This window comes from Engraulis encrasicolus, chromosome 7 (assembly GCF_034702125.1).
Source record: "Engraulis encrasicolus isolate BLACKSEA-1 chromosome 7, IST_EnEncr_1.0, whole genome shotgun sequence".
NCBI lineage: Eukaryota > Metazoa > Chordata > Actinopteri > Clupeiformes > Engraulidae > Engraulis > Engraulis encrasicolus.
The window spans coordinates 6,794,237-6,806,736 of record NC_085863.1 but is presented as its reverse complement, the minus strand read 5'-3'; the positions used below and the strand labels follow the sequence as shown (position 1 = coordinate 6,806,736).

Here is a 12,500-nt window from a genome sequence, read left to right as displayed (position 1 = left end):
TATTTGTCAGGGTATTTGTTACAGTCCCCGGAGAAATGTGGGGTTAGGTGCCTTGCTCAAGGTCATTTAAGCCATGGATGGAGATGGTCAGGGGGGGATTTGAACCTGCAACCCCTAGATTGAAAGACCAACTCTCTAACCACTAGGCCACGGCTGCCCCATCCATGACATCCATTAACATTTACATGTAGATTTGTAATACAATTAAGTTATATTTTCAGGGGACCTAGTGAAGGTGCGGTCAATGTAGGCCTTAAACTGCAGGGGGAAATCCTGGTTTGTGCTCATAGTACAACCCTTAGAGCAGTGGTTCCCAACCTATGGGTCGGGACCCCCCTTATGGGTCGCCAAAGATCCAACGGGGGTCGCGGAGCCCTCTTGATTTTAAGGGGTTTCGTTTTAAATATATATAGCCCATGTTGAATAAAAGACAAAGCATTTAACTAATAAATGCATAGACGCAACAAATTGTAAGTGCTACATTAAACATTTATTCTATATTTGACCAAAGACGAATTGAGGAATAAAATAACTAAAATAAGTTATCGCAGGAAACGGAGGGCATCTTGTGACTCCGTCTCGTGCGGGCGCTCGCGTGGTTGGGTCACCAACGCTTAAAATAGTAAAAACATGGGTCCCCTAAGAAAAAGGTTGGGAACCACTGCCTTAGAGGACTTTATAAAATTCGAAGTGAAAAAGGTTCCTCACTCCTGTTCTAGATGGTTGTTGTTTGGGTTGTTTGGAGCGGTTCAGATCTGTGCTGACCATTGGTGCATTTCTCGAAACCATAGTTGCTTACTATGTTAGCTACTTTGTTGTTTTCCATGCAATTTTCCATTGGCAACTTCCCAAGTTGCTAATAGGTTAGCAACTACGCTTTCAAGAAACAAACCCCATGTGTGTAATAAAAGACACAAGTTCACAACATCCACGCGATCCATAACCAACCCCAACGCTGCCGCCATCCCCACCGCATTACAGCGTCTCTCAACACAGAAACATATTTTCACAGTCGGCTCCGAGAAGTGAAGCGTTCCCTCGTGAAGACTTGTTTTCGACTTTGTCTTTTTGAAGCGGCTTCCCGATTTTTTTCCCCCCTCCTCGCCTAAAATCTGATTGATGGCGTTTGAAGCGAGCGCGAGCGGCCTGTCACGTCACGGCTGATGGCGTAAGAAAGGGCCTCGAACCATCTGCAGATGCTGAATACCTCGTAAAGCGGATCGCCTTGGATGCACGAGTACGTTTGGGGAGCGTGGAGCGCAGCTTGGTGCAACACAGCGGGTTCTGTCATTGCATATTGCATTTGACTTGATCAGGGGAGTGTGTGTGTGTGTGTGTGTGTGTGTGTGTGTGTGTGTGTGTGTGTGTGTGTGTGTGTGTGTGTGTGTGTGTGTGTGTGTGTGTGTGTAAGGTGCATGGCACAGCGGGTTCTGTCATTGCATATTGCATTAGACTTGATCAGAGCGGTTGTGTTCGTCTGCAGATGCCTTGAAGCGTCGTAAAGTGGATAGCCTTGGATCCAAGAGTACATTTGAGCGTGGAGTGAGCGCCACGTTTTCAGTCATTGCATATTGCAATAGATGTGATGACTGGGGAGTGCGTGTGTGTGTGTGTGTGTGTGTGTGTGTGTGTGTGTGTGTGTGTGTGTGTGTGTGTGTGTGTGTGTGTGTGTGTGTGTGTGTGTGTGTGTGTGTGTGTGTGTGTGTGTGTGTGTGTTTAGGGTGGGTGTGGGGTTAAGTTCATAAAAACATGGCGTCCCTTGCAAGCCTCTCTGATCCGGGTTATAAAACGACAGACGCAAGACAGCGTCAAAGCTCACGCTGAGCCCGAGCGACTTTTGTGTCTTGATTTCCACTAAGTCACTCGGAACAGCGGTCCCGTATCCTTGGAGCAGCGGTCTGTCCCGTTACGTATCCTTGTTTTTTTGTTTTTCCTATTTTTGTTCTTTTTGTGAAGCCAGGCCTGCCTACAGTACTTTTTTCCAGTATGGAGGGGTTGCCAGGCACGAAAAGGCCCTGTGTGGCGTGCAGCGCAACGCACTGTGTGTGTTTTATTGTCTTCAGTTGTTTATGTTTGTTTATGCGTTCTCACTCCTCCTCGATTCCCTCTCTTGTCCGTTCGCTGCTCTTTGTTTACCAGACTGTGTTGTGTTGTTTGTTTACCAGACTGTGTTGTGCGTTGTGTTGTTTACCAGACTGTGTTGTGTTGTGTTGTTTACCAGACTGTGTTGTGTTGTGTTGTTTACCAGACTGTGTTGTGTTGTTTGTTTGTATTGTTTGTGTCTGCTGTAGGTTCCCACTGTATCCAAGGGGAGAGAGGTTCCAGTTCGAGTACGGCGTCTACCTGCTCAACAAAAACATCGCCCAGGTAAGACCAAGCCCTTATAAAACTATACAAAACAGCACTATATAAAACATCGCACAGTGAATACAAAGCCTCTCAGTGCTATAAAAACATCCCCCATGGAAGAAAAGGCTTGCCGTTGCTATAATAATATTCCCTAGTGAAGACACTTGTCCATGTAACAAAAGCATTGCCCGCAGGAGATGAAGCGGGTCAACATTGTTGTTAAAAAAAAAAAAAAAAACAGAGATTTGGAGGATAAGGACAAAAGTGATGTCCTTTGTTTACACATGCACTTGGGCCTGACAATGCGGGCAGTTCCTCTGCAATGCTGTGGTAAGCTAAGCCTCTTGATGGTGGTTTTGTGTATTATAAAAGAACACCAAGTCTCTCCAGATAAAATCATCAACATTGTAAGGCCTCTCCCAGGGTTCACTGGTGATGCAAATCTAAATCTCCTTAGCCATTACACCGCTCCATGAATGGACATCTACTGCAAGTTCATAAAGAGGTTACAAACAGCAGTGATGTCATTTATTTGGAGGAAGTTGGCCTGTCGATGTGGGTCATTTGAAATCGTCGACATTGTAAGGAAGGCCTCTTAACCGTACCTCTCAATCTCCTTAACCAATACTGATCCATGAATGGACATCTACTGTAGGTTCAAGAAGAGGTTACAGATAAGAGTGATTTCATTTATTTGGATGGAGTCGGCCTGTCGATGTGGGTCATTTGAAATCGTCAACATTGTAAGGTCTCCTGACCCTACCGTTCCATCTCCTTAACCATGAATGGACATCGAAGTTCAAGAGGAGGTTACAGACAGGAGTGATGTCATGTATTTGTATGACGTTGGCTTGACAACGGGGGTCATTTGAAATCGTCGACATTCCAAGGGCTCTTCTTAACCCTACCTCGCCATCTCCTTAACCTATACCGATCCATGAATGGACATCTCGGTTCAAGAAGAGGTTACAAACTGGAGTGATGTCATTTATTTGTATGACGTTGGCTTGACAACGGGGGTCATATCTCTGGCATGTTGTGGAATGGTGTTGAGTGCTGTGTGTACAGAAGGTAGAAGGAAGGAAGTATTGAGAATCAACTTCACAGTTGCAATCATTGACATTGTTGAGCTCTTTAGCCTGCATCCTTCATCTTTATGAATGGGCAACTGGGGGCCAATTAATCTGTTTGTGTGTGTGTGTGTGTGCGTGTGCGTGTGCGTGTGCGTGTGCGTGTGTGTGTGTGTGTGTGTGTGTGTGTGTGTGTGTGTGTGTGTGTGTGTGTGTGTGTGTGTGTGTGTGTGTGTGTGTGTGCGCACCCGCCCGTGTGTGTGTGTGTGCATGCATGCGCGCGTGTGTGTGTGTGTGTGTCGGCGAGTTTGGGAGCTGCATGAGATGCCTAACCTGCAGTGGGCTGCACAGCACAAAGGGTTTCCCATCAAGATCCCCATGTGTGTGTGTGTGTGTGTGTGTGTGGGTGTGGGTGTGTACTGTGTATGTGTGCTTGCTTGAGTGCTTGCTTATGTGTGCACGTGCGTGCTTCTGTGCACGTGTGTGTGTGTGTGTGCGTTGACGCAGATCATATCCTTTATTGATCAGCCACATAGACTATGACTCAGGCAGTGAAAACGGCCATGTGTTTAAACTAAACAAACAACAGGGGAATAAACAATTTTCACGAGTGAAATGTATACGGGAACCAATTCATTACCCCAACCATAACACAACACATAAATCACATCAATCTCCAATGGGGAATGAGCAAACTGTTGGCTAATAACATCAACGATAATGGGCACAGGGCTGGACTGGGGGAGAAATTGCCTATCATGGCCCGGGCTCTTCTGGCTGAAAGAGCACCCCCCCTCATAATTTGCGGCGCAGAACTGACTCACCCTTGTGGGCCCCTATTTTCATTAGTGTTGCACCGATACCATTTTTTGGCCCCCATACCGATAGCCGATATCTGGCTGTGCAGTATCGGTCGATACCGATACCACCCTATATGAAATGTATAGGCCTATATATGAAGGACTGTAGTGCATACTACTTGGATGTAAAATCATTGCATGGCTTAGTTAGGCTGCTGCCTACGTTTGTGAAACAGGAAAAAGACTAATACAAAGTGAATCCAGCAAAACTTTTTATACTTTTTAATTACCTCTATGAAATAACCAATTCCAAGGCTGTTTAAGTGTCATACAAGCACCTGTAAATGGTATCGGTGCCCTATTTGTTGGTACTCGCCGATACCGATACCACCATTTTAGTGCCGATCCACCGATCCACCGATACTGGTATCGGTATCGGTGCAACACTAATTTTCAGAAAAGTTAAAAAAAAGCTAGTCCGACAGGCGGAGATGGTGGCGATCCGATGGCGGCGAAGCTCGTGTTTTGGCTGATTTAAAGAATGCGTTTCAGATGGACAGACGGGCCGACACGCCCTCTTACAGAGATGCTAGACCCAGTGTTGCCAGATTGGGCTGTTTCCCGCCCAATTGGGCTGCTTAGGATAGCCGTGTGCGGGTAAAAATGGGTAAACGGGTAAAAACCTGCCCCAATTTTTGCCATAGAAATCAATAGAATTGGGCAGGATTTTGTGCTTCTAGGTGGGTTTTGAGCATTTTTTTGGGCTGGAAATCATCAGCGTCATCTGGCAACCCTGGCTAGAACGCATCTAAGAAAATAGGGGCCCACGAGGGTAAAAACCTGCCCCAATTTTTGCCATAGAAATCAATAGAATTGGGCGGGATTTTATGCTTCTAGGCGGGTTTTGAGCATTTTTTGGGCTGGAAATCATCAGCGTCATCTGGCAACCCTGGCTAGAATGCATTTAAGAACATAGGGGCCCACGAGGGTGCGGGGCCCACCGGGAAATGCCCGCTATGCCAGCTGGCCAGGGGCCCACGAGGGTGCAGGGCCCACCGGGAAATGCCCGCTATGCCAGCTGGCCAGGGGCCCACGAGGGTGCGGGGCCCAACGGGAAATGCCCGCTATGCCAGCTGGCCAGGGGCCCACGAGGGTGCGGGGCCTACCGGGAAATGCCCGCTATGCCAGCTGGCCAGGGGCCCACGAGGGTGCGGGGCCCAACGGGAAATGCCCGCTATGCCAGATGGCCAGGGGCCCACGAGGGTGCGGGGCCCAACGGGAAATGCGCCAGATGGCCAGGGGCCCACGAGGGTGCGGGGCCCACCGGGAAATGCCCGCTATGCCAGATGGCCAGGGGCCCACGAGGGTGCGGGGCCCACCGGGAAATGCCCGCTATGCCAGATGGCCAGTGCATCCCTGTAATGGCCACATAATCACCAGCGATATCGCATTCCTCTCGCTGGCGTTGCGTTTGATCTCCACACCCATTTGTCTGGCTGTGTTATTCACACCCGTATGGCAGTGTTTCCCAACCAGGGGTACGTGTACCACTAGGGGTACGCGAGCACACTGCAGGGGGTACTTGGAAAGATGTTATTATTATAACAAATGTATGGAGCAGTCACATCAGGACAGAGAAAGCGATATAGAACATGAATTAGGGGGTACTCATAGCACAACAAAGAGGTTTAAGGGGTACGCGAGACAAAAAAGGTTGGGAAACACTGCTGTATGGGAACCCCACTCCTCAACTCTCCTCAACTTAAACACCACTCGTTTGGTGTGTCAGTCCGACTGTTGAGCGTTTTGTAGTGTCAAAACACATGAGCTTGACGTTGTGCATGCGGCCCCGGTGTTGTAATCTCTTTCAGGTGGGTGTTGAGAGAAGGGATTTCCTTCCCTCTAAAGCGTTTCTCGTTGTTGCACCACACCACACGTTTCGTTTCATGCGACTCTCTCCAGGGTCTGTTTTTTAGTTGCTCGCATTCACGTGAATCAGTGGAGAGTGTGGGAGTCGCACATGTGAGAATGCGAGTGGATGATGGACCAGAAAGAATCTGTGAATTGCACACATATGTACGTAAATGGGACTTAGTGGAGAATGTCTGAACTTCAGACATTAAAGGGTTGCACTGTGTAGGATGGTGGCCAGAGTAGGTATTTAAACTATGCTGCTCGTTGAAACTGTTGCCAAATAGGCTGCAGCTTTTCATGACTATCTGCTAAGTAATAAACTAATATTTACTAGAACTATTTCCAAAGTACAGTAGGTTTTGCAGCTAAAAAATGTCTTGAAATTCAAAATGGTGGACGTGGAGGAATATTATTAATATTATCCTGAAAGGTATCGCTGTTTGCTAGTTGTCTGCTGATGTTCCATAACTTTCTGGATGTTATTGGGAATAAATCAAGATGTTTAAAAAAAAAAAATGTAAACACCTGCCCCCATTACAATGACCAGGATCTCGGAAAAGGCTGAAGCAAAAAAAAAAAAAAAAACACTTCTCAGGTACTGACAAGTCCAGGGTAGTGTGAGCATTAAACGGCATGTCGAAATTGGCAGAAGTTAGCCTTTCATGGGAATTCCTGTGAGTTTGGGAGCAGCATGAGACAGCCAGCATTGCGGTGGGCCGCTGCACAGCACAAAGCGTTTCCCGTCAAGATCCTTATCAGCCGTCAGATCGGATAGCCATTGGAGAACATGCTGGAAGTGGTGCAAGGCATTGTGGGAACAGAGGGGAGAACATGCTGGAAGTGGTGCAAGGCATTGTGTGCGTTCCAGTATGTGACCTTGCATTCTCCACTTGTGCTTGTGGCTTCGTACCAGGAAGTAATATGTCGTGATCGCATCACTGACAGCAGCATTATATTTCATTATCTTGCAAAAGCTCAAATGTAAAGATTTTTTCTCATTTGCTAACTGGATGGTGAATGATGAATAGCCCCCCAAAAATTGTTGTGGTTAGGCTGATAGCGGGGAAACTCTATTGTTTTCTCCACAGAGGAGGGGCCAGGAGGCGGGGCAAGGCCACAAGCATAAGTGGAGGACGCAAGGACGCATATTGGAACGCACCGATTGTGTGTATGGGCCACATATTTGAAGTGGTACAAGGCATTGTGTATGGGACACATATTTGAAGTGGTACAAGGCATTGTGTGTATGGGGAACAGGCTGCAAGTGGTAGACTACGCAGCTTTGTGCATCGGACATTGTTGGCATGGCAACACACACAATCTCATTCATTCACACCGCGCACACATGCACACACACACACACACACACACACACACACACACACACACACACACACACACACACACACACACACACACACACACACACACACACACACACACACACACACACACACACACACAGTTGTCACATAATCACTTGTAAGTCTTCTGAGCACCACATGCCCATTCCTTTGACATCACAAGGCCCATACCAGGAACTACAGGAGGCAGAGAACGGAATGCAATGAAGAAGGGGGGAAAACAGAAAGAGAAAGAGAAAGACTGAGTGTTAAAGACTATCGAGAGAGAGAGAGAGAGAGAGAGAGAGAGAGAGAGAGAGAGAGAGAGAGAGAGAGAGAGAGAGAGAGAGAGAGAGAGAGAGAGAGAGAGAGAGAGAGAGAGAGAGAGAGAGAGAAGGGCCGGAAAAGGAGGGAAAGAGAGAGTTAAAAAGAAGCACGAGGGGCAGACTCACTGCATGGGACAGATAGAGAGAGTGACAGAGAGAGATAAAAACAGAAAGAAAAGTGAAAAGGATGAATGGGGCAGAATGGCATGCAGAGAGAGAGAGAGAGAGAAATGTGCATGGGGCAAACGGTCATGCTGCAAGTCATTTCCTGCGATGTCTAATTGGCTTTCTCCATCCTTCACTCCCTTATGAACACTATCCATACATTCTCTCTCTCTCTCTCTCTCTCTCTCTCTCTCTCTCTCTCTCTCTCTCTCTCTCCCCCCCTGCTTAATATAATTTGCGCGCACACTCTCTCTCTCTCTCTCTCTTTCTCCTCTTTCTCTCTCTCCATCCTTTTCTCTCTCTTTCTCCTGCTCTCTCTCTCTCTCTCTCTCTCTCTCTCTCTCTCTCTCTCTCCCCCTCTCTCTCTCTCTCTCTCTCTCTCTTCTCTCTCTCCTCTCTCCAGTCTGTTCCTGGTTAGCATCTGAAGGCTTCATTAGCCTCAGCCTGCCTCATTGGCTGCCACCATATTAGAAAATTGCGCTCGACTCTCCCTGCTTAATACAATTTGGCCAACAGCCGTAGCAGACACACACACACACACACACGCGTGCACACACACACACACACACACACACACACACACCCCCCCCCCCCCTGCTTAATACAATTTGGCCAACAGCCGTAGCAGACACACACACACACACACACAACTCTCTCTCTCTCTCTCTCTCTCTCTCTCTCTCTCTCTCTCTCTCTCTCTGTCTCTCTCTGTCTCTCTCTGTCTCTCTCTCTCTCTCTCTCCAGTCTCTCTGTCTCTGTCTCTCTATCTCTCTCTCTCTCTCTCTCTCTCTCTCTCCCCCCCCCAATAGCCGTGGCAGCAAAATGGCTGCAGGTTATTATTCTGCTTTTGTTTTTCGAGTTGATCGGGGGCCCTCTCCTCCTCCACCTCTTTCTTAAAAAAAAGGAACTTTTTCCCCTTCCTTTTTTGTCAGTTCTCTCTTTTTTTTGTCTTTTCCTTCCTTGGGAAATGTAATTATTTCCCTTTGCTGCGAGACCCCTATCCTGTCCTTCCCTATCGTAGGGCTGGCTGGCTGCTTGCTTATCCGACCAGACGGAGCAGCGATCTTATTTCACTGCACTGTTCTGCTGTCCTCTCCGTGTGTGTGTGTGTGTGTGTGTGTATGTGTGTGTGTGTGTGTGTGTGTGTGTGTGTGTGTGTGTGTGTATGTGTGTATGTGTGTGTGTGTGTGTGTGTGTGTGTGTGTGTGTGTGTGTGTGTGTGTGTGTGTGTGTGTGTGTGTGTGTGTGTGTGTGTGCGCGCGCATGTGTGCGCGCGCGTGCATGCGTTGCGTGTCTGTGTGTGTGTCTGTGTGTGTGTGTGCGTCTGCGTCTGCCTCTATGTGTTGGGGTGGGGGGGATTAAACCCCCTATCTCTTATTAAATTGTGCCCTGCCCCCCGTTTGAAAGTGATCTGCTGGGGAAAGGAGAGAGGTTTGGGGTAATAGGGTTTGGGGTGGGGTGGTGGGGGGTAGGAGTGTTTTGGGTTGGGGGTTGTTGACGTATGAGAGTGCAGGAATAGGGGGACTGGGGGATGTTGGGTGGGGTGGTGAGGGGTGAGGGCCTAATCTCTGATGTGGTAGAAGTCGGGTACCGGTATGTTGTTGTTATTTAGGCTCTGAGGTCAAGCAGGACAGAGTAGAGGGAAAGACGTCAGGTGGTCCATAGCCTCCCTACCACCTCCTCCTCTCCTCCTCTCCTCTCCTCTCCTCTCCTCTCCTCTCCTCTCCTCTTTTACCCTCTCCTCTTCCCTCTTCTCCTCTCCTCTTTTTTCTTATATTATCCTCTCCTCTCCCCTCCTCCTCATCCTCCTCCTCCTCTTCCTTCTCTCCTCTCTTCTCCTATGCTCTTTTTTCTTATATTATCCTCTCCTCCTCCTCCTCCTCCTCTTCCTCATCTTCTTCCTACTTTTCCTCCTCTATCAAATTAGAGGCTCATCGCTTTGGATTTCAGAGGAGTGTTGTGGGTAATCTGCAGTCCTATTGGGGTCCTATTGACTGACTAACTCCCTGTATGGCTTTTGAGTACATTTGTCAGCCCTGTGTCTTGTTAGTCAGGGATGAGATGCAATGGAAAATGCGATTTCCATGGACCAAACCTGGAAACGCTTTGAGGGAAAATATATTGCGAAAAAGAGACGAGAAGGGGTTTTTTTTTTGGTTTTTTTTCCTTTATACTTTCACTTCAACCCAGAAAGAATGAAATATGCCTGTGATGTGTCCGACCGTCTGGCTGGCATCATAAGCGCTAGAGTGACCACTGACCAGCTCACTCACACACACACACTCACACACACACACACACACACACACACACACACACACACACACACACACACACACGCACACACACACACACACGCACACACACACACACACACACACACACACACACACACACACACACACACACACACACACACACACACACACACACACACACACACCACACGCACACACCGGCGTGCGCGCTCTGGGGTGGAACACAGAGTTGTGAGAGGTTTGTTGCAGTTTCGGATGCAGCCCAGCCCTCTATGTTTAGGGGTAGGGGTTGGGTTAGGGGTAGGGGTCGGGGTAGGGGCGTGGTAGGGGAGGAGGGGGGGATCCATCCATATGGAAACAGTAAACGAGAGTGTTGGAGAAGAGAGCTGAGAAGAGAAGAGAGTTGTGTTTTTTTTATTATTTGTCATCATATTTCATGTGGAAAAGAGGGCATTTCACACACGGTACTTGAAGCGCAAGTGCTAACGTGGGCTTTTTAGTGCCGCTAACATGCCCCACAATACACTGAAGAGAATGGAAAGAGGCACCATTACATTACATGACATTACACTTAGCTGACATGCCACTCAATAGACAATGTAAAGGGCCACCATTACATGACATTTCACTTGTATCCAAACGTCTGACACTTATTTAGGTACAGGGTATTGGTTACAGTCCCTGGAGCAATGGGGTTGGGTGCCTTGGTACAGGGTATTGGTTACAGTTATTTAGTAGGTATTGGTTACAGTCCCTGGAGCAATGTGGGGTTAGGTGCCTTGCTCAAGGGCACTTCAGCCATGGATGAAGGTGGTGGTGGTAGAAGTGAGGATTTGAACCAGCAACCCTGTGATCTAAAGACCAGTGTTTTAACCACTGAGCCATGGCTGCACTGGTTACCCTGTTTGCTATTGCATTACCAGAGTCCCCTCTCCCAAGTAATCTTGGTAACACTTTATATTAGGGATACATCTATTAGCACTAATACATACAATGTTAATGCCTGCATAAGTAAATTGTAAGGCATGTACTAAGCAAACGCTAAGGCCTACTAAGTCCTTACTAAGGTTAAATTGGTAATAAATCCTTTATTGCGCATGAACAACACATGTGCGAATACATGCCTAACAAATGTTTGATTTTGCTTTGTACATGCCTTACAAGTTACTTATACAGGGACATTGCATGTATTACTGCTAATAGATGTATCCCTGAAATAAAGTGTTACCAAAATCTCTTACAGCGATGGCTGGGGCTGGGGCTGGGGCTGTGTGTGTGTGTGTGTGTATTCCATACTAGAGTGACTACAGGGTACCCATGTCTCTGCTCCCCGTGTCTCTTGTCCCTACAAGTCGCCTCCTGATAGGGACCAGGGGCATGTGCTGCTGATTACTGCTCACAACACAACACAACACACTCCATTAGGGACCTGTGTGTGTGTGCACGATCATGCATGCGAGTGTGTGTGTGTGTGTGTGTGTGTGTGTGCGTGTGTGTGTGTGTGTGCGTGTGCGTGTGTGTGCGTGCGTGCGTGCGTGTGAACATGTATGTGCATGGTAGGTGGTGAGATCAGAGTCCCTTGTGGCCGCGGCTGCTGCCTTATCAGTCCTGGCACTGGGCTCTTGGGGAAGCGTCATCTGTACTGCGGAACACAGGAATGCCTTGGCAATGACGTAAAGTATAGGCCTACATGAAGAAGGAGGAGGATGGCGCAGCGCGCTAAGCCCCCCACATTTGGGCTTGCATACCCACCCACGGGGACCCCGGTTCGAGGGTCATTTCCCAATCCTCCCCCATCTCTATCTCCCAGTCATTTCCTGTCTACTATCATACTGTTCTGTAATAATAAAGGCAAAAAGCCTACAAAAAAGAAAAAGAAAGAGGAGGCAGTGGCCATGGTATGGACCAATTAGAAGGAGAACGAGGCAGTGGCCATGGTATGGACCAATTAGAAGAAGGAGGAGGAGGCAGTGGCCATGGTGTGGACCAATGAGAAGGAGGAGGAGGCAGTGGCCATGGTGTGGACCAATTAGAAGGAGGAGGAGGAGGCAGTGGCCATGGTGTGGACCAATTAGAAGGAGGACGAGGCAGTGGCCATGGTGTGGACCAATCAGGAACAAGAGCACAAGGTAGTGATCGGTCACTCAAGAACAGGAAGGGGGAATAACGGATGAAATATGGGAGTTCAGAGAAGGACAGACACACACACACCACACACACACACACACCGTACTGAACTGGTGGTCTATGGGTCTCCGGGAAAGCGATGGAGCTG

At 48.1% G+C, this 12,500-nt stretch overlaps 1 protein-coding gene across 1 annotated transcript in view; it reads left to right on the top strand.

Annotated features, from left to right (window-relative positions):
* The window catches only part of uvrag (UV radiation resistance associated gene), a 289,705-nt gene that overhangs the window by 162,039 nt on the left and 115,166 nt on the right, over positions 1 to 12,500 (top strand). Inside the window, exon 13 of the mRNA XM_063202750.1 lies at positions 2,292 to 2,367. Within this exon, the coding sequence (XP_063058820.1) occupies positions 2,292 to 2,367 (76 nt within the window). The remainder of the gene's footprint in view (positions 1 to 2,291; positions 2,368 to 12,500) is intronic.